The following is a 20,534-nucleotide window of genomic DNA, read 5'->3' as shown; positions in this document are numbered from 1 at the left end:
TACCCTCAGCCAGCTGTGTCTCCCACCATGGAAAAGAGCCAAACACCCTTTTAAAAAAAAACAAAAACACAAAACATCTTTATTGGATGCTCTTAAAAAGTCTCCCTGGGGAATGCTTAGGGGGCAGGTAAGCCATCCTCTGCCCCCTGCCCTACCAGAGAGTCCCAGGCCCTGCGCTGGCCCATATTGGTGTGCGGTAAGGACAGTACCTTCATCGAGACTGGGGAGCAGCAACTTTGTCCCCCTCCCCAGGGCTGCCTGCAGCCACTGAGGTGCTGATAGAACAGGCAACCAGGCCTCAACAAAGTCCCATTTCCCAGAGCTCTGGCTCTGGCAAGCGGTGTGTGCCAGCACCTGCCTTCCACCAGCCACTTGGGCCAAACTGAGCCGTGGTGGTGGAGTCGGTCCCCTGTGCACTCCCCTGCCAGCAGGGAAGGACTGCTGCAGCACACAGCCCTCAGATAGCCAGGAGTGGCGTGTGCTGCTCTCTCATGCAGGGAGGCAGCTCCCAGCTTAGACCTGTTCCATGGGGCAGGTGAGGAGAGGGCAGCAGGACACGGGTGAGCCAGTGCCTGTGGGGAGAGAAACGAAGCCTGCAGCAAAAAGCTGAAGTCTTGGCACCGCGGAGTGGAGCCGGGGCTGTTAGGCATCAGTGAGGTGTGCTGCCACAACAGCCTCTCTCCTGGGAGAGGCGTGCCTACAGCAGTGCTGGCTCAGCCAGAGCTTGCCCCTGGGCAAAGCTGAGGCACCACAAGCAGTTGGATGCTGCACTACAGCTGGGCCCAAAAATTGGTCTGGGTCCTCTGAGCCCTGTAAAGCTGGTTCCTGGTCCCAGCACCTTTGTGCTTTACCTTGGCATGTCCACTCCCAGAAACACCTTCCAGTTATCCCAGCTGCCGTAACTGTAGGGGTTCCTGAAGACCTGTGGGCCAGGGAGACACACATCAAGTCTGGCTCTGCCTGGCAAGCCCTCCCACGCTGGGGGCTGCGCTTACCTTGCCTTTCTTCTGCAGTCGCTGCCTCTCCTTCTTGTTGATGTGCCTCTCAATGCTGGTTTCCCCACGGGTGATGAGGGCAGCATGCCACAGTGTGAGGGCACCCAGGGCCAACGCTACTGAGCTGGGGACAAGCCACAGCAGGTTGCACATAGGTCTTCACCAGTATCATAACTGGGGGGAGCTGAGGCTGCGTTCCTGAGCAAGTGCAGGTGGTTTGGTGGCTTTCATCCCCTGTGCCAGGGAGCTGAAATCATGTCTCAGGAGCCCAAGAGGCAGCAGGGCAGGGATGTCTGTGCTAGAGCAAAGCAGCCTAGCCCAGGGAAGGTGACATGCAAGGGACAGCACAACAGTGTTGCAGTGGGCCCCACTGCTTCCCCCAGCACCCTCCCAGCCCCTGTAACTCTGTTACCTGCACAGGACCCAGAGGTAGACCACGCTCTTGTGGAAAGCTCGCTGGCGGAAGGAGAAGGTGGGTGGCGGGGTCTGGTAATACGTCTGAAAAAGGATGGGAGGGTGGGGGGGATGTTACCAGAATGCTTTATAGTGTGAAGCCAGGCAGGGAGTGCTGTGCTCCTTTGATGAAGGAATCAGGCAGCTAGAAAGGACTAGCACCAGAACCAACACAACAGCTGAGGTGAGGGGAAGGCAGCCAAAGACAGCCACAAGACAAACACCACTCAAGCGCTGGCATAGGAGTGACAAGCAGTGGGCTGGAGTTCAGAGGGCAGGTCACTGCACCACACAGGAGATGATGCTTAGGGTGACATGTGTACATACTGCTGCTGCAGCTTCCCCAGGAGAGCACAGCCTGAGTAGCACATGCCAAACAGTGGCCTGGCCCCAATGCTGCTGCTGCCACCAGCCAAGGCCGCTGAAAGCTTAGTACACAGGGAAGCAGACCCCAAAATGCTAGAGGTAGCGCCTGTAGCAGAGCTGCCCAGGCAGCCCTTAGCTCTGTGACCCATGAGACAAGCACAGGGACTGGTTCTGGCCACAGGCTGCACTTTGAGAGCAGGACCCAGCCTCCAGGGCAGCTCTGCTCCATGCTGCTTGGAGCAGTTGGGGAGCAGGGATGTCCCACCTGGTTGGCGGCCACCTGCAGTCTCTCCTTCTCAAGCAGTTTCATTCTCTAGGGGGATGGAAAACACAGGGCACCAGTTACATGGCTCAGAGGACGGGCCCTTCCCTTCAAACCTCACAGGACTAGGGCAGCAGTGACCTCGCAGGAGGCGGGAGAAGAGAAGCAAAGTCAGTACAACACTAGGGCTGGTTCAGCCTTGTTCTGCAAGCTCAGCCTGGGGAGACCAGGAAGCCTCTGAGTATGCCAGCACTTCCTTTCCTGGGGCAGGTCAGGGGCTCAGGTCCGCCTGCTCACCTCAATGGCTGCGTAGGCATCCCGGAACATGTCCCAGCCGCTGATGCTGCAGTAGATGCAGCCCATGGTCATGAAGAGGCAGAAGGAGAAGAAGTAGCGGTGGTTGTAGTGCCCCACACAGTTATTTAGCCAGGCTGCCTCTAGGGTTAAAGGTCTGTAACTGTGATGGTTGCTAGTCCAAACCCACCCCACGGGGATCAAGACACCCAGCCAGGCTCCCTGCCCCCTTCCCTGCACTGGGCAACTCAGGACAGAAGTGGAGCGGGGAGAGAAGGAGAAAGCAGGGCTGGCTCCTCAGGAGAGTGCAGCAAGTTAGTACTGCAGAAGGATACGGCAGTGGTGGTCCATCTTCAGCACACACCTAGGAGGGAGGAGAGCACCACAAGTGTTAGTGCGAATTGCAATCACCATGTCTGGGAGGGGGCAGCCAGCCCCCTTAGCCCTTCATGCTGTTCTAGAGGCAGGTAAAAAGCCAGCAGAGCAGAGGGGAAGGGGCCCATCTCTTGTGGCACGTGGTGGGGAAGGAGAGGTATCCTGCCGCAGGTGGCAGAGGCACTGCCTGATGTGGGGAGGCCAGGGAGCCTTACCTGTTGCAGATGCTGCAGTGGTGGGTGCGAGCTGGCTTGGGGGCAATACATTTCCTGCAGATGGAGATGCCAGTGAGATCGTTCTTGGCCTGCACACAGGTCAGAAAAGGGGATATGCACCCAAGCCCCCACACCATCCCCTGCTCCTCATGTGTTACCCCCACGCCTCCAAGCCCGCCTCCCCTCCTAGTCCCAGTCTGGAGGAGGCCTCCTGCAATGATGCCATCAGGATGCTCCCAGTGATCAGTTGTACCTGGTCCCCAGTGCCCAGCTGCGAAAGGCTGCACTGCCCATTGGTGCCTAGGCTCAGCCTCACCTGTGGTGGGTGCCCAGGCGAGGTGGTGATGGCCTTGTAGTAGTGGAAGACAATCATGATGAGGTTCCAGTGTCCGTAGGCAAGATGCCAGCAGATCCAGGCAGGTGTGTACGTCTGCAGGATGAGGGGCAGCAGGCAGATGTACACAATGGCCACAATGGAGCTTGTCAGCCCTATCACCAGTGCCACAAACACCTAAAGGAAGAGGGCTTGGGTCAGCGGAGCGGGCAGCACCTGCCCCATGCTGAGGTCCCTGCTCCCTCCTGCCTGGAGCAGCACATCTCAAGCCCTAGGACTCAGTGTCCCCAGTAGCCTGCTTGCCACCCCAAACGCCTCTCGCAGTGGAGGTACTCACCACACCAAACCAGCGGGTGACGTGGTCCACCAGCCAGTAGACAGGCTCAAAGAGGGAGTCAAGCACCACGTCGCCGTTGGTGAAGGAATTGTAGAGCAGGGAACGGAGGCAGAGATGCCCGTAGTGCCACAGCTGTCCCGCCTGCTGCACCAGCTTAAACCGCCGCCGCCGGCCCAGACGCAGGCACTTGAGGAGCAGGCGCATCACCGCCGCGAACATCCGCTGCCGGCTCTTCATCCCTGCTGCACCGCACCTGCAGGAGAGAGGCTGGGTGTGGGCAGGCTGCCCTGCTGCCACTGTCCCTCCGGGAGGGCATCCCCTCCCGAGCGTGCTGACAGTGCAGCTCTTGCCAGGTGCCTGCCTGCACAGCGGGGCAGGGCTCTCCTTCACCCAGCACAGGATGCAGAGCAAAAGCAGGTGGAGCTGAGCCCGAACTGGAAGCTTTGATGTTGCGTTCCTGAGCTCTGTGCATGGAGAGGGGGACACGGGGCTCTCAGGCCTCTGCGCCTGACCTCAGATGCTCCCTGCTCCCATCTCGTCTTTCCCAGAGGGGAGGGGAGGGGGAGTGACACGGAGAGTCTGACTCAGAGGAAACCAGAGACGGTGCGGGCACCTGGGGTGTTGGGCCTGTTCCAGGGCAGGGGTGCACAGGGAAAGCTCGAAAACCACGGGGGATCCCCTCACCAGCCTTTCCCAACTGATTTAGGAAGGGAGGGAACCCACACAAAGCACGTGCCCTCTCCTTACACCCAGAAGGCAGCATCTGGATGCTGCTTCCCTTTGCCTCAGCCACTGGGACCAAGCTGCAGAGGCCAGCCCACACCTATCCCAACCTCACAGCCCTACGATGAGAGTCCCAACACCTCCCCTTCCTCCCCCGGATCCCCCCAGGACAATGCCACGCTTCACTGGCGGAAAGCCCTGCAGGCAGCCCCAGGCCGAGGTGCCGCCAGTCAGGCAGCAAAGGAACCCACAGCCAAGCACTCGCCTTCCCACCGAGGCCCTCATCCCACCCAAGGGCCGTGCTGGGAGCAAGGAGGAACCCGAGCCGGCCCCGAAATGAGGCAAATGATCTGCTGGGTCGGGGCCCCTGGGCCTCTGAGCAGGCACGGCCATCAATATTAACCAGCACGGCCGCCCCGGGGTCCTGCCAAAGCACGCGCGGAGTGCTCGCCTCGGCACAGCGCCAGGCAGCAGGGCCACAGCGCGACCAGCGGCACCTGAGCCCCGAAGCCGTCTCCACGCGCTGCTCCCCGCTCCCCGGCAGCATCGTGCCCTGCTCCAGGCACACGCACCACGCAGCCAGCTCACAGCAGCACCCACCCCAACCTCGTAACGAGAAGGTGGGCGATGCCAACGCCAGTGCCGACCCCACGTGCCGCCCCCGCTCCCGGAGACACTGGGCTCAGCTCAGAGATCCCCTCGCCCGTGACAGACGGCGGCAGCTGCGGGGCAGCGCGACCTGACCCGGGGCAGGCAGCATCCCGCCCCAGGGCCCGCACCGCCGCGGGGCCAGGCCGCAGCCTCCCCAGCCTTCCGCAGAGGGCCAAGCTCCCCCGCTCTGCAGCACCCGGCCCCGCTGCACCCGGGCCCGCAGCACCCAGCGCAGCCCCGGGCCCGTGCCCACCTGCCGCCCGCTCCCCGCCGCCCGCCGCCATGCCCGGCACCCCGCCGCCCTCACGGCCCCCGGGCAGCGCCGGCCGCCCCGCGCCTGCGCACCGAGCATGCCGGGAAGCGCCGTCACTCGGCGCCACACTACGACTCCCAGCGGGCAGCGCGCCCCCGCTTCGCCCTGCGGATAAAGGAGAGCCAATAGCCACGCCTCTTACATCGCCGCCCTGCCGCTGGCAGCCAATAGAAGAAGGGCTCTTTGCGGGCTCATGCGCGACACGGGATAAACATGGCGCCGCCGGCTCGGTACTGCGTGCCTGGTGAGTGTGGGGCCGCGCTGCCGGGGGAGGCCGGGCCGGCCGGCCGGCCGGCCGGCCCCGGCGCTGAGCGGGCGTCTCGCAGGCGAGCGGCTGTGCAGCACGGAGGAGGCCTCGGCGGGCAGCGGGACCTACGCGCGGCACGGCTCCATCTTCGCCTCGCTGGCCGGCTGCCTGCAGCGCTGCGCCGAGGGCGGCGGGGTGAGCGCGGAGCGGGGCTGCGGGGGGCGCGGGGCGGGCGTGGGGCGAGGGCGGCCCCGAGCTGATCCCGCGTGTGCCCCCGCAGCTGCCCGTGGTGTCGGTGGTGCGGGACGCAGAGGCGCAGCTGCTGCCCGGCGTGGGGGCCGTGGTGACCTGCAAGGTGGGTGCCGGGCTTGGGGCAGCCCCTCGCGTGTCCCTGTGCGTGCCTGCGGCCGGGGCTCTGTGCTTTCCTTGCAGAGCTCCGCCCGGAGGGCAGCACCCGGAGCGGCGGGGACAGAGAGCAGCCAAGCAAAAAACGAGCCGCCGGGCCCAGCCCACGTTGTGCGGGCGCTTACTGCCTGCTGTCCTTCCGTGCAGGTGTGCAGCATCAACTCCCGCTTTGCCAAAGTGAACATCTTGTACGTTGGCTCCACGCCGCTGAAATCCACCTTCCGCGGCACCATACGGTAGGGAAAGGGCAGGGGGCACGCTGCTCGGGGCGGGCTGCCTGCCTGGCGCCGGCCAGCTGGCTGAGGGCAGCTGCCTTGAGACATCCAGCAAGGCCTGGCCGGTGTCCAGGGAGGCTGGGGCAGCTCCCGCCTGCTCGCTCTGGTATCACATTCCCGCGTCTCCTTTTCCAGGAGGGAAGACATTCGAGCCACTGAGAAGGATAAGGTCAGCGGGGCACTGCTGGGTGCTGTGCCACCACAGCTTCCCCCTCTCCAGCTCTTGTCCCGCTGCTGCCTGTGGGGTGCCTGTTGAGGAGTACCTTCATTCTCCATGCACTCCTGTTCACTCCTTCCCACACAGGTAGAAGTCTACAAGAGTTTCCGCCCTGGTGACATAGTCCTAGCCAAAGTCGTATCCTTTCCCCTCCCAGGAGGGCCCCCAGGGCTGGAGGGTTTGTGCTGGGCTGGGTGCGGGGAGTCTTTCCCTTAACCCACACCCAACTAGATATCGCTGGGGGATGCACAGTCCAACTACCTGCTGAGCACGGCAGAGAACGAGCTGGGTGTGGTGGTGGCACGCAGCGAGGCAGGTAGGAATCACCCCGTCTCCACGTGGGGAGCAGCTGATGCAGCTTGGGGAGCAAACGCCCTCCTCCTTTCCTCCCACTGCTGAGCCTCACGGGCCCCAGGAGGAGGCCTTGGGCTGCTGGGGATAGGAAATGTGAGAAAATAGTAAGCAGGAAGGAAACCTGCCTGGGGATGCCCACAGGGGTGCAGATGGTGCCCATCAGCTGGTGCGAGATGCAGTGCCCACAGACACACACCAAGGACTTCCGTAAGGTGGCCCGCGTGCAGCCGCAGTTCCTGCAGACCTAGCAGCCCCCTCAGGGGTACAGGGACCTCAGGAGGGAGGGCTGCTGTGCGTCCAGCATCTTCCATGCAGCTCTGCACTTGAGACTGGAACAGCAGCATGAATTTTGTATTTGTGCTGTAGGTAATAAACTTTTTTTTTGAGAGCTCTGTGTTCTGCTCAGTTACTGCCCATAGAGATTGCTCTGGCTGCCCGTAGCTCTTTGAGGCTGGAGCTGCTGGAGGGGGGCTGTTTCACTCAGCAGTGCAGGGCCGAGGAAGTGTTCCCAGGCTGGGGCTAGGGAGCACTGAGGGCTTTTGAGGCTGGTGGTACTCAGCACAGGCTCTGGCTGCTGCTGTACTCATCCCTAGGGCCACTTATCACCTCAGGCCATGCATGCCCTTCATGAGTCAAAGGGGTGTGCCACATCCCAGAGCCAGTAAACCACAGATGATGAGTCGCAGTGAATCACTCTTTGCAGTGAGGATTGCAGAACTGTGCTTTGCAGTGCAGAGCCCAAGCACCTTCTGCAACCACAAGTCAGCAGCAACTGCTGCATCATGGACACGTGGTAGCACAGGAAAGGAGGTGCTAGGCAAGGTGGGAGCTCCACGTGGCCCAGGAGCACATGGCGCAGTGGCACAGGAAAATGCTGACATCTAATTATTGCATATTAATCTTTTATTGAACTGGAACAAGACAACTGCTACTGTTGGACAGTTAGATTAACCCAGTGCAAGCCCAGGCTCACTACAGCAGCAGTGGGGGAGGCTACAATGACAGTGCCAAGTACATGTTTGTGAGATGGGGGCACAATGGCATCTACACCACCTCTGTGAGGCAGGACTAGGGTTGGCTTTGGCTGAAGGAAGCACATGGCAAATACGAATTCCCAGACAACACACTCCCTCCTTTGTCCAAAAGCAATAAGTTAAAGCATTGGCTAGTAGAGCTGGGTCAGGATTTGCAAGTACTACTACTGGGTGCTGTACCACACACAGGAGCATGCACCACAGTACAACCATTTGGTGTCTAAATATCCTAGTCTTTTTGCCACACAGCCACGAGGGGACTGGGCACCCATCTTGGTCACTGCCCCTCCTGCTCACGTCCCACCGCTCCCATCGCGCTCCTGGAATAACTAAACAAAGCAACAGAACTACAGTAACAGTGACAAGAGCTGCCAGGGAAGCAAGAGAAGCCAGGCATGGCAAAGGATTGCTCGAAAGCATCCCCCCAAGGGCTGGGAACATACAACATAGGGCTGCGGTTGCTGCCTGGCAGAGCGAGGACTCTTTCTCACACCAGACCCCTGTGCACACAGCCCCTCACCCCCAGCTCCCAGGCTGCCTGCAGAGGTGAGCCTGGTGCAGAGGGAAGGGGCCTAGTCCTGGGGAGCTGCTTCCTGCTCCAGCTCTGCAGCTCCAAGTTTCTACAGCTGTGGGGTGTGCACAGAGGGGTGGGGACGGAGGGGACTCATCTACTTGCTAGTCTGCGCGCCTGGCCTCATTTCTTGACTTTGCCCTGAGCAGCAACAGCCTCCATGGCCTTGCGCACCGTCTCCTCATCTCCTAGGAACTGCATGGGCTTGATGGGCTTCAGGTTCTTGTCCAATTCGTAGACAATTGGGATGCCGGTGGGCAGATTCAGCTCCATGATGGCCTCTTCTGACATGCCTGCAAACAGAGGATGGTTATTCAAAGGAAGGGCAAGGGAGAGCCCCGCTCTCATGGAGCTGGGGCAATGGGGGATCCTGAGCGACATGTGGGGCTGCCGTACTTTCCAAGTGCTTGACAATCCCCCGAAGGCTGTTGCCATGGGCTGCAATAAGAACTCTCTTGCCCTCTTTGATCTGCGGGACTATTTCCTCGTTCCAGAAGGGCAGGGCCCGGGCGATGGTGTCTTTCAGGCTCTCACACGTGGGCAGCTGGTCCTCTGTCAGGTCAGCGTAGCGACGATCCTGCAGTAACACCACCACACCTGCAGCACGGCCCAACACCCCCGGGGGCTACACCAGCAGCGGCACAGCATGGAAAGGTAGCACCAGCGGCTGAGCACTGAAAATGGAGGCTGAGCGCAGGAGTGGAACTGGCTTGCAGCTATGCCCCCACAAGGAAATGCTTTGGGATTTGCCTCCAGCTGCCAGCCCTGCCTGGGGGCAACAGCACAGTGCTTGCTGCCGAGCAAACACCCAAGCTTTGGCTATGAGACTAATGATTAACATCTCCCCTTGACTCCGTGCCATCCCTTGGGGTTCATCCTCCGCGGGGAGAGCGCAGGATGGCCTCAGTCCAGCCCCTGTCACCGATGCTGCAACCAGAGAGCGAAGGGCAGCGTGGGAGGCCCATACCACGAGGCTCCTGGCAGCCCCTTACCTTGCTAATGGTGCTGTAGAAGGGGTGGTCCGACTGCATGGGCGGCGGGGGGACGTCGAAGGAGCGCCTCCAGATCTTCACCTGGGCCTCGCCGTGCTTGGCAGCCGTCTCGGCCTTGTTGAGGCCGGTGAGGGCCCCGTAGTGCCGCTCGTTGAGGCGCCACGTCCGCACCACGGGCAGCCACATCTGGTCGATGGCGTCCAGCACGGTCCAGAGGGTGCGGATGGCCCTCTTCTGCACCGACGTGAAGCAGATATCGAACTCATAGCCGGCGTCTGCGGAGCGTGTGCGTGGGGGGGGGTGGAAATCAGAGGCCGCATAAGGCCACGCCGTTGCGTAACGGGCACCGCCGGTCCCCGCCGCGCCTCGAAATGGCCCCGAAATGGCCGCCGCAGGGCCCGCCGCGCGCGGCCCCAACCACCCGCCCCACCGCCCGCTCAGAGCGGGGCCCGCCGGTACCTCGCAGGGCCTCTCCGCCGCGCCGCGCCTCCTGCTGCCCGGCGGGGCTCAGGTCGGCGTCGTACCACCCGCAGAAGCGGTTCTCGAGGTTCCAGGCGCTCTCGCCGTGGCGGACGAGCACGAGGCGGTGTGCGGCCATGGCGGCTCTAGCGCTGCGCTCTCGCGCTCCTCCCGCTGCCGCCGCCGCGCGCGACTGACCCGCCCCGCGCCGCCCCGCGCCGGGCAGTGCGAGGCGCGCATGCGCAGGCCGATGGAGGCGGCGGGCGAGGGAGCACGTAGCGCATGGCGGGGCCGCGAAGGGCGGCGCGACCTTCGGGCCGTGACGTCGTCGCGCCGCGATGTGGGCGCCGCTGCCCTCACTGCAAATGGCGGCGGGCGCCGGAAGCGGAAGTGCGGCGGGGCGGGGCGGCACGTGGAGCCGGGGCGAGCATGGCGCGGTGCGGGAGGTTGCGGGCGGGTACCGCGGCTAAACTGCGGCGGTGGCGGAAGGGACACAGCAGCGACTGCAACCCCGAGACCCGGCGGCACCGGCTGGCCGCACGAAGTCGTTTTTACAGCCGACCTGCCGGTGAGCGGCCTGGGGGCCGGAGTGGGACGCGGTGGGGGCGGCACAGGGTTGGAAAGGACGTTAAAGCCCACCCGGTTCCAAGCCCTGCCGTGGACTGGTTGCCATCCGCTGGATCAAGGCCCCTGGCAGCAGTGCCTGGGCCTCACCACCCTCCGAGTGATGAGTTTCTTCCTAAACTCAATGCTCCGGTCTTCTGCACCACTTATTGCAGTGCTTCTCCTGTGGGAGAAGCAACATCCACGTCCCATACTGGCAGGGGAGGGTGGTGGGGGTGTGGGACAGCCTGACCCCGGATCTGCTCTCCTGGCAGAGAAAAGCAATCTGACGGTGGATGCGGTGAAACTGCACAATGAGCTGCAGTCAGGATCCCTGCGTGTGGAGCGGCCAAGCGGCAGCTCTCAGTTGCCCATGGAGGAGGGTGACACCGGCGAGGCCGCCACCGAGAGGTCCTCTGGCACCTTCCTGAGCGGGCTGAGTGACTGCACCAACGTTACCTTCAGCAAGGTGCAGCGCTTCTGGGAGTCCAACTCTGCCGCGCACAAAGAGGTACTGGGAAGAGTGGGGCTGGGTGTGAGGTCCTGGGGAATAGCTCCCATCCTGAGCAGGAATCTGGGGGTGTTGAGGGCTCTGCTTGCTGTTGTGACAGATCTGTGCTGTGCTGGCAGCTGTGACAGATGTGATCCGCTCACAGGGAGGCAAAGAGACTGAGACTGAGTACTTCGCTGCACTGGTGAGTGACTGCCACAGTTTGATGGGAGCTTCCAGGGGTGCTGTGCTCATGTTGGAGTCTTTGGGCATCCTCCAGCAGAGATGCTATTGGGTTGCCCTTTGTTTCTCTGCACCCTTCCCCAAAGCTTCAGGAAGGGTTGGCCTGGTGCAAATTCTCCTGCTACAAACCCCTCCTTTGTTCCCAGATGACCACACTGGAGGCGGTGGATTCCCCTGAGTCGGTGGCTGCCGTTGCCTACTTGCTAAACCTTGTCTTGAAGCGGTGAGCTGCTGGCAGGGAGTGGGGAGAGCTGCCCTGGCAGGATGGGGTCTGGCACAGTCCCAGAGGCAGGCTGGGTGTGCCGATCCCTGTGTGACTGCCTGCTCTTTGACCCTTCTCCCCACAGAGTCCCAAGCCCAGTACTCATAAAGAAGTTCTCAGATGCCTCCAAAGCCTTCATGAGCATCATATCTTCACAGGTCTGCAGTGGCTCCACCTCTGCACTGCGATGGGTGAGTTGCAGAGAGGGCTCAGGCCTACTGGTGCATTGAGAGTGGTCTCTGTGGGGTAATACTAATGTTCTTGCTGTCCCCTCGCAGGTCCTCTCCTGCCTGGCCACACTGCTGCGGAAACAGGACTTGGCAGCCTGGAGCTACCCTGTCACCCTCCAGGTCTACCACGGCTTGCTGAGCTTCTGCATTCACACCAAACCCAAGGTGGGTTCCCAGCACCTGATGGGTGCTGCTCTGGGGCTCGGTTCTGAGACTGGCTGTTCTCTCTGCGCCTGTGGTTTCTATGCCCCTGTATTCGCCTACCCCCAGGTTCGGAAAGCAGCTCAGCACGGTGTGTGCTCCGTCCTGAGGGGGAGCGAGTTCATGTTTGGAGATGAGGCTCCCGAGCACCATCCTGCAGCACCCTCCAGTGCCAAGTTCTGCGTGCAGGAGATTGAAAAAGCTGGAGGTAGGTAGGGGCAAGGAAGTGAGGGGTCTTGCAAGAGTTTAGGAGAGCCCTCAGCCATCTGTTTGGTGTTCCCTTCTTCCCAGAGCAGGGCTTTGGTTCACCCCAGCTCTGATATGGGGTCTCTGCCCAAGGCTGTTGTTACAAGCATAGCATGGGTGCTGCTCTGCTCCCCCAGGTACCAAGGAGGCCACCACCACACTGCACGTGCTGGCCCTCCTGCGGGACCTGCTGCCCTGCTTCCCTGCGGCTGTGCTGAAGACATGCTGCGAGACCCTGCTCAGAGTCATGACCCTCAGCCATGTGGTCAGTTCCCCCACATCCCTGCACACAGCGCCTGTCCTAGTGCCACCACCTCAGCCCTGGAAGGGCTCAGGCTGCTCTATTGGGAATCTGCAGGACCTGAAAGTAGAGCATCCCGGGCAGAGCTGGTTGGCTGCTGTAGAAGTGAGGGGCATAGATGAGAAGCCCCACTGGAGATGGGGTGTCCCCGTGGGTTGGGCAGAGCATGCTTTGGGGTAGGGGTGCAGAGCACGGAGGTTCTGCTCCTCCTGACAGTGTTTCCTTGCAGCTAGTGACAGCGTGTGCCATGCAGGCCTTTCACAGCCTGTTCAGTGCCCAGCCCAGCATGTCCTGCCTGCCAGCCGAGCTCAATGCCCAGATCATCACTGTGAGTGCGGGGAAGGATGGGGAGGGATGAGGCTACTGGCACCACGGCACCAATGCCACTTTGCTTCTCTAGGCACTATATGATTACGTGCCCAGTGCCAGCGACCTGCAGCCACTGCTCACTTGGCTGGCCACCATGGAGAAGGCACACATCAACCTGGGCAGGTGAGGAGAGGCCGGTGCTGCGCAGGGGGGAGACTGAGCTCCATCTCTCACCATCCTTCTGTCCTTTCTCCAGACTGCAGAAAGACCTGTGCTGGGCTCACCTGCCCCGTCTGTTCTCGGCCACCGTGAATTGCTTCCTGTCCCCACACTCGCAGGTGGTGGCAGCTGCAGCACAGACCCTTGAGGTACCAAGTGCACACTGCCCTGGTCCTTGTTGTGGCCAGGCTGGGGTCTGCCTGAGCACTTGGGGCTGCTCTGTGGTGGGTCCTGCCCCTCTGTCCTGCCCTGGGCTGGCACCGCAGCTCAGCACCAAACTGTTTCTGTGTTTGCAGACCCTCCTGAGCGAATGCATTGCTCCCCACATGGAGGGACTTGGCAATGTCTCTGCGTCCGCTCCAGCCCCTGGCTCCTACCTGTGCAAGATGTTCAGGTGAGGAGCGGAGGGGTGTGGGAGAGGCTGTCCCCATGGGTCCAGCTCAGTCCCTGTCATCACTTATCTCTCCCTACCAGATCAGTGGAGGAAGGCCTGACATACCGTTTCCATGCTGCATGGGACGCTGTGCTGCAAGTGCTGGAGGTTTTCTTCGAGGTGTGTGGGAAGCAATGCCATTCCATCATGAGGAAGGTGAGTGAAATGGGGAGACTGCAGAGCCACTGTGTGCCGGTGGCTCCTTGCTCAGCCTCCTGCCTGTCTCCACAGTGCCTGCAGTCCCTGTGTGACCTGCGCCTTTCTCCGCACTTCCCCTACACTACTGAGGTGGACCAGGCGGTGGGGGCTGCCATAGGTGCCATGGGCCCTGAGGTGCTGCTGGAAGCTGTGCCCCTGCAGATCGACGGCAAGGAGTGAGCATGGCCCTGGGCTGGTAGGGGGGTCCAGCAGCAGAGGACACTTATCTTTGGAAGAAATACTATTTTCTGCTATCGGCCAGGGGCCTGGCTGCTCGCTCACAGCAGACACCTTGTGTATCTTCCAGCCTCAGCTGCTGTGAAGGCTGCCTAGAGTCTCTCTGTGCTCAGCTCTGAGGCTGTGCCCCATGCCCTGATTCTGATGCTCCCCTGACCTTGTGCTCTCTCCACAGGGAGGCTCTGGATTTCCCCCGCAGCTGGCTGCTGCCTGTGCTGCGGGACTATGTGCAGGGTGCACGGCTTGGCTTCTTCACCAGCTACTTCCTGCCCTTGGCAGCCACTCTGAAGAGCAGAGGTGAGGAACAGTGGGTGGCGGGGCTCTGGGTACGCAGTGTTGGGTGCTCTGCAAAAGCTCAGTTCCTCAGGGCAGAGCCACCTCTACTGCTCTGCTCATCTCCCCCTCCTATTTTGCAGCCCTGGAGTTTGCCCAGGCTGGGAAGAGCCTGGAGTCCAAGATCTATGACACACTGCAGTGGCAGGTAACAGAGTGCCCACCACCCCTGCTACTGCCTATCTGCAGTGCTAGTCTGGTTGCCCTGGCTGAGGGATGCTGGCCTCCCGCTGACTCCTTTGCTTCCAGGTCTGGACTCTGCTGCCTGGCTTCTGCACCCGCCCCACAGACGTGGTGGAGGCTTTCAAGGGGCTGGCACGGACCCTGGGCATGGCCATCAGTGAGCGCCCGGACCTCCGCCCCACCGTGTGCCAGGCCCTACGCACCCTCATCCATCACGGCTGCGGAACAGGTTGGGGATGGACACTGCCGTGGCAATGGGGGCTGTCCCTGTTCCCCACAGTGACCCAGTGAGGACAGATTTGCGGTGTGATGCTGATGCACACATCCCTGTCTTTCTCTTTCCAGATGCAGAGCGAGCAGAAGTGGGTCGCTTTGCCAAAAATTTCCTGCCCATCCTATTCAATGTGTATAGCCAACCTGAGGAGGATGGGGGCAGCAGTGGGCAGCGCCGCTCTGTGCTGGACACTGTGCGTGCTTACCTGACCATCACGGACCCACAGGTGAGTGTCTGGGGAGATGGGCAGACTCTGTTGGCCACAGCCGTTATCTTCTGGCACTAGAAGGTCTTGCTGAGCCTGCTGTAGAGCCTGCAGCTTGACCCCAGGTGTGCACAGGGGAAGGAGGGGCAGCCTCACTAACTCTGTGCCTGTTTTGCAGATGGTGTGTGGGTTCCTGCAGAAAGCCAGCGAGAAGCTGACCAGTTCTGAGAGCTCGGAGTTTGCCAGGTAACACCAGGGGTTGATACTGATGGGTTAATCTGCTGGCTCCCTCCCACTGAGCGGCATTTGAGCTGTCTCCTGTAGGATACATCATTCCCATGAATTAAACAGGGTTCCTAGCCAGAGTCCTAATCTTGGTTGGGGAGCATTGATGTCCCTGTAGCTATCTCCCTCCTTATCCCTTTGTGCTGCAGGCTCTCCATCCTGGACCTGGTGGTGGCAATGTCTCCCTATGCCGACGAGCAAGCCCTGGGTTCCCTGTACCGGACAATCCAGCCTTCCCTGCAGGTCGGTCTGCTCCCAACCCCAGCAGCACAGCAGGACATCTCACTGTGCCAAGGGACACTCTGACAGCAGTGTCACCACTTGTCCCTGCAGAGCAAGGAACACAGCATGCAGAAAAAGGCATACCGTGTGCTGGAGGAAGTGTGTGCTGCCTCGCATGCCCCCTGCCAAGCCTTTGTCCACTCACACCTGGAAGAGCTGCAGGCAGTGCTGCTGGATTCGCTAAAGAGCGCAGCGTCCCCAGCCAAGAGAGTAAGAGCGAGGGCTGCTGTGATGAGGGGACAAGGCTGTGTCCCTGCATCTGACTGTGCTGGGCTCTTTCTCTCCGCAGCCCCGGCTGAAGTGTCTGTTCCACATTGTGAAGCAGCTCTCAGCCAAGCATGAGCCTTTTGTCACCGCCCTGATCCCAGAGGTGAGTGTGGGACGCGGGTGCACCCTCAGGGGTGGCCACGGGACTGTGACATGCTTTGTGCCTCCAGGTCATCCTGTGCACCAAGGAGGTGTCGGTGGGAGCCCGCAAGAGTGCCTTCATGCTGCTGGCAGAGATGGGGCTTGCCTTCATCCGCTTCGGGCCCACTCCCCAAGGTGAGCAGCTGTTGCTCAGCCCCAACACTGCTCTCATCCAGGGAGTCAGGCCTACGCCTGCCCCATGTCCTGAGCTGTCCCCTCTTGCAGAGGCTATGGAGCGGTTCCTGTTCTTGGTCTGCGCGGGGCTGACGGGCTCAGTTACCATGATCAGCTGCACGGTGCTGGCACTCACATGCCTGTTCTTTGAGTTCAAAGGTGAGCGGGGGCTGCAGGGACAGAATGTGGGGCACAGCACTGCCAGCCAGCAGGACAGGGCTGTGCCTAGCAGCACACACTGAGTGCTGCTGCATTGCAGATCACATGGAGCAGAGCGTGGTGGAGCAGCTGCTGCAGAACATCTGTCTGTTGCTGGGCTCTCGCACACGTGACGTGGTGAAGGCAGCCCTGGGCTTCCTCAAGGTCGTGCTGCTGCTGGTTGACACCACACTGCTGGCCAAGCACGTCCAGACCATGGTGAGAGCACAGCATAGGGGTGGCAGGGCTCAGCTGCGCTGCCGTGGGATAGGTGTGAGGGGTACAGGGGTGCTCTGATCTCAGAGGCCTGTCTGTGCTGGCAGCTGGAGGCCATAGGCAGCCTTTCAGATGACATGAGGCGCCACTTCCGCATGAAGCTGAGAAACCTCTTCACCAAATTTATCCGCAAATTTGGGTGAGCTGGGGCTGCTGGGAGCAGTGCTGGGCACTGCGGGAGTTCCTGCGCCACAGGAACTGATCACTTTTTGTCCTCCTAGCTTCGAGCTGGTGCAGGGGCTGCTGCCAGCTGAGTTCCACAAGGTTCTGGTGAACATCCGCAAGGCCGAAGCCCGCAGCCGTAAGCAGCGTGCCCTGAGGCAAGCAGCTGCAGAGACGGAGGAGGAGGAGGCACCGGCTCAGCCCAGAGGAGACAGGTAGAGATGGGCTGGGGTGGAGCCTCAGCAGAGGGCCTGGTGCTGGATCTGCTTGGCTGATGCCTGTAGAGATGCTGAGGACATCACTGGCATTGGCATATGGTACTGTGGGCAGGCTGGGGCTTGCATCTCTGCCTTGCTCTCTCCGCATCATGCTCTCTGCCTTGTGCCCAGCATGGAGGAGATCTTGGCAGACTCAGATGAGGAAGAGGAGGAAGAGGAGGAACAGCGGCGGGGCAAGGTGCGGAAGAAGCAGGCACGGCAGAAGGGCCAGGCATGGCTGAAAGAAGGGGAAGAGGACGAGCCTCTCAACTTCCTGGACCCCAATGTGTCCCAGCGAGTGCTGGGTGAGCAACAGAGCCTTTGTGGTGGGGTACAGCTGACTGGGGAGAGGGTCCTTCCCCAGGCCCTGACCCATCTGTGTGTGTAGCCACCGAGCCAGGTTTGAAGAGGTCCAGAGGAGTGAAGCATGACTTCCAGGTGTCTGAGGATGGGCGCCTGATCATCCACGATGAGGAGGAGGAGGCGGACAATGATGAAGCCAAAGGTACTGCCTGGCTGGACTTGCTTTGGCACTTAGTATGGTTTTCTTCCTGCCCACCTGTATGTGGAAACTTGGGGGATTGCGGGTGGAAGTGGCAGGCATTGATGTGGTTGTGTCACGGTGCACAGTGCTTTGCCAGGGTCAGCTTGGTGGGGGCACCCTGTCCTAGAGGCTGGCACGGTGCTAGGGATCTCTGTGCCAGCATCTTGCACTGACTCCCTTGTCCTGTGCCTCAGGAGCAGACGAGGAGATGGCAGATGTGCTGCAAGAAGTGGGCCTTCGCAGTGTGAGTACAGGGCGCAGGGGAAACACGGGATGCCTGAGCTGTGTCTCTGCCTGGGAGCTGCTTGGAGTGGGGCAGGAGGCAGCAGTGGGGACAGAGGACGTGTGGTGGGTGTGGAAGGTCTCTGGGCTCTGTGGGAGGAAGCAGGAGGTCACAGGGCCATGGAAGGACAGCTCTGTAAGGACAAGCTAGCTGCAGGGATCCCACATCTTTCTTCTGCAGAAGAAAAGCCAGAAGCGTCGGTTCAGAGAGGAGCCAGATGATGATGAACCCGAGACTGGGACCTACTCTCAGTACAGAGGTAATTGCATATCATGTCTGTGCCCACTCTGCAGGTGCCAGAACAGGCTGGGCTGCTCCAAGGCAGCTGGCTCTGAGTTCTTTGCTTCTGTAAAGTTATCACACTTCTGTGCTGCTCTCCTGTCCTCACACCTAAGAGCTGGAGGCAGAAACAGGAACAGCTCCCACAGCCCTGGTCCCTCCCAGTATGGAAGCTGGGGAGGAGGAGCCTGGCCCTGGCACCCCTTTCCAACACACACTCTTTTCCAGCTGGAGGCTCTGGGATCCACCGGCCACTGGACAAGAAGCCAGCCTTTGGTGCAGAGTACAGATCCAAGGTGAGGGCCCCAGAGGTGGCAGGGCTTGGGGGGGAGATGTTCTGGCTCAGCTGGGGTGAGATTTCTGCTGGTCTGGGGGCAAGGAGGCGCTGGGGGGCATCTGTGCTCCAAAATAAGTTAACCAATGCACAGTACTTGTTAATATTTCCAGCCTGCCTGGCAGTTCCTGCTCACCACTCACACCACATGCTTAGTGCTGCAGCATTACTTGGGTGGGAGATCAGGCCTGGGAGCCCCATGCTCAGCTGGCACTCCACTGCAGTCTTTGGTGTGACTGTGTACCAGGGCTGTCCAGAATGGGACATCTCCCTTTGTGTTGCATCTTCTCCCATGTTGGTATCTCCTACAGAAAGGCAAAGGTGATGTGAAGAAGAAGGGCCAGCTCGACCCCTATGCCTACATCCCCCTGAACAGAGCTAAACTCAACAAAAGGTGGGACTGAGCAGGAAGGGCATGGGGTAGGGAACAGGGATATCCTGGGTCTGATCCTCTCGTTGTTACCATTTTTTGTGGTCTGAGAGCTCCCTGCCAGCCTCTGTGCTGCTCCTCGCAGCCACCTTGCAACAGGCCTGTGCAGGGGCTGGCTGTGCCCCGTACCCACACTAACCTATCTGCCTGCTCCTTCCTCCCTCCAGGAAGCAGGCAAAAATGCAGGGCCAGTTCAAGGGCCTGATGAAGGGTGCCCAGCGCGGGGCCAAGGCTGGCCGCAAGAACCGGCCGAAGGACCGTCGCCCTTGAGGAGCTGTGGATGCTCTGTGTGCCTGCCTGAGGACTGGTGATAACTTGAGGCATGCAGGCACTGAGGGACAGGGACTTTGTGAGTGCAGGCTCCCGAGGAAGCTACCCCTGTAGACTTCTGGCCCAAGCCCTGTCCTCCTGTGCCTAAAAGAAGGTGCTGGGGTGACTGCTGCAGGTGTGCACGCGTGTGTGTGAGAGAGAGAATACATAACATGTAGTGAGCTCTATATTGACAAATACCTCCTGTTAATATCCAGCCTGGAGTCCTCCTTTCTTTCCTACAAACACCACACACAGCATGTCCCCTGTGGTGCAGCAGGTCCTGGGATGGAGGGGCTGGAGCAGGAGCCCTCTGTGCTGTCTGTCGTGTGGCTGTCACTGGTTCCGCATCTGCTTTACCCATCTCAGTCATGGCTAACTGCAAGGCAGGAAGAGTTGCTGCAATGTTTTTTCTAATTAGCTGAAAAACTGCTGCTGCTAACCTTTCTGTCTGGGCTTTTCTCTTACCTGGGAGAGCTGAGACGAGGCCTTTGCTCTGACCACCTCCCAGCAGCACAAGTAATCCTGCATCTTTAACTGCCCAGGTGTAGGATGAACAGCTGTTTTCACCCAGTTACTTCTGCTCTGAGCCCAAAAGATGGTGTTTGGCCAAAGCACGCTGAAGAAAAGAATGGAGCTGAGGGCAGCAAATAGAGGATACTGGTCCCGTGGCTCACATTGCAAAGGGCATGTATTTGTGAACATATCTTCCTTCCTCTTTTGTATTAAAAAGCCTTTAGTCCTTTGTCATTTCCTATCATGGTAGCTTACATGCTGGAATTGCAACGCTTTTCAGTCTCCTAATAAGCTAAACGGATTGTGCTTGTTCAGCCTCTTACTGCAGGCTGCTTTCTGTAGGCTGCAAATCCAGTTTGTGGCTTTCTTCTCTGCTTCTTTTTGTTTGGTTGTTTTCTTTTTTTTTTCCAAGATCCCTTTAAAAGCCTGGGGGTAAGGAGGAGCTGTTGTACTGGATTGCTGCGCCTTGGCTGGAGAACTGTCCCCATCCTACACTCTCTAGGACTCTCTCTTGGACCTCTGAGCCACGGAGGTGCCCAAGTGCTGCTTCTCTGATCCTGCCAGAAGGCAGCCTGCAGCCTTGTCTCACAGGACAGGCAGCTCCAGCAGTACCTCCTGCCTATGTTCAGCCAGCAGGAGCCAGGTGGCAGCAGCTAAAGCCCCATTGCCGGGCCCTGATGCCCTTCATCCCCTGAGGGCAGGACACAGAAAAAGTGTGATCGCTTTCCAAGTGAGCCAACACCTGTAACCTGCATCTGTGGGCCCATCAGAGCTATGTATCTTTATGTTTTTTCTTCTCTCCTTGGAGACAAGGCCTGGAGAAGGTTGTTGCTGATTCATTTAAAAGCTCCAGATTACTCTCTGTATTGTTCCTCATTTGCATGTTGTTGCTTAAATTAGTGCATGCCTGCGTGGAGCAGAAGAGTTTCATTAGCACAGAGGATGCTGTTGCCTGAGC

At 60.1% G+C, this 20,534-nt stretch overlaps 4 protein-coding genes across 10 annotated transcripts; 2 read left to right on the top strand and 2 right to left on the bottom strand.

The window, feature by feature from the left end:
- ZDHHC16 (zinc finger DHHC-type containing 16) lies at positions 49-5,402 on the bottom strand. Of its 6 annotated transcripts, none has more exons than XM_021400158.1 (11): positions 5,351-5,402; positions 3,632-3,884; positions 3,277-3,471; positions 2,961-3,049; positions 2,706-2,734; positions 2,374-2,507; positions 2,080-2,127; positions 1,408-1,493; positions 996-1,119; positions 852-922; positions 458-572 (listed from the first exon to the last, which is right to left on the bottom strand). In XM_021400158.1, exons 2-11 carry the CDS (start codon positions 3,866-3,868, stop codon positions 458-460), a joined length of 1,128 nt encoding a protein of 375 aa, XP_021255833.1. In that variant the 5' UTR covers positions 3,869-3,884; positions 5,351-5,402. The 6 variants fall into 6 exon arrangements, with proteins under 6 accessions (XP_021255834.1, XP_021255830.1, XP_021255833.1 ...); XM_021400156.1 differs by having other exon boundaries at positions 5,259-5,380; XM_021400159.1 differs by lacking the exon at positions 2,080-2,127 and having other exon boundaries at positions 49-572; positions 5,259-5,380.
- EXOSC1 (exosome component 1) lies at positions 5,455-7,204 on the top strand. 2 transcript variants are annotated; one of them, XM_021400163.1, is made up of 8 exons: positions 5,455-5,562; positions 5,645-5,760; positions 5,846-5,920; positions 6,118-6,206; positions 6,381-6,414; positions 6,550-6,600; positions 6,694-6,778; positions 6,958-7,204. In XM_021400163.1, the coding sequence occupies exons 1-8, from the start codon at positions 5,532-5,534 to the stop codon at positions 7,062-7,064; spliced, it is 588 nt and encodes a 195-aa protein (XP_021255838.1). In that variant the 5' UTR covers positions 5,455-5,531; the 3' UTR covers positions 7,065-7,204. The 2 variants fall into 2 exon arrangements, with proteins under 2 accessions (XP_021255838.1, XP_021255839.1); XM_021400164.1 differs by lacking the exon at positions 5,846-5,920.
- Positions 7,702-10,098, bottom strand: PGAM1 (phosphoglycerate mutase 1). The gene is made up of 4 exons (XM_021400162.1): positions 9,873-10,098; positions 9,414-9,688; positions 8,818-8,998; positions 7,702-8,714 (listed from the first exon to the last, which is right to left on the bottom strand). Exons 1-4 carry the CDS (start codon positions 10,009-10,011, stop codon positions 8,545-8,547), a joined length of 765 nt encoding a protein of 254 aa, XP_021255837.1. The 5' UTR covers positions 10,012-10,098; the 3' UTR covers positions 7,702-8,544.
- On the top strand, positions 10,141-20,438 carry RRP12 (ribosomal RNA processing 12 homolog). Its single transcript, XM_021400152.1, has 34 exons — positions 10,141-10,440; positions 10,751-10,986; positions 11,087-11,170; positions 11,355-11,431; positions 11,556-11,661; positions 11,749-11,865; positions 11,971-12,109; positions 12,285-12,412; positions 12,678-12,776; positions 12,849-12,940; positions 13,014-13,125; positions 13,273-13,370; positions 13,451-13,565; positions 13,641-13,783; positions 14,020-14,141; positions 14,261-14,325; positions 14,427-14,589; positions 14,706-14,860; positions 15,018-15,085; positions 15,274-15,367; positions 15,458-15,616; positions 15,696-15,776; positions 15,844-15,949; positions 16,040-16,147; positions 16,248-16,405; positions 16,510-16,601; positions 16,684-16,839; positions 17,014-17,186; positions 17,270-17,386; positions 17,620-17,669; positions 17,889-17,967; positions 18,216-18,283; positions 18,633-18,715; positions 18,919-20,438. Exons 1-34 carry the CDS (start codon positions 10,155-10,157, stop codon positions 19,019-19,021), a joined length of 4,032 nt encoding a protein of 1,343 aa, XP_021255827.1. The 5' UTR covers positions 10,141-10,154; the 3' UTR covers positions 19,022-20,438.

This window comes from Numida meleagris, chromosome 5 (genome assembly GCF_002078875.1).
Source record: "Numida meleagris isolate 19003 breed g44 Domestic line chromosome 5, NumMel1.0, whole genome shotgun sequence".
Taxonomy (NCBI): Eukaryota; Metazoa; Chordata; class Aves; order Galliformes; family Numididae; genus Numida; species Numida meleagris.
Note: the sequence above shows the minus strand (reverse complement) of the source record. Positions and strands in the feature narration are given on the sequence as shown.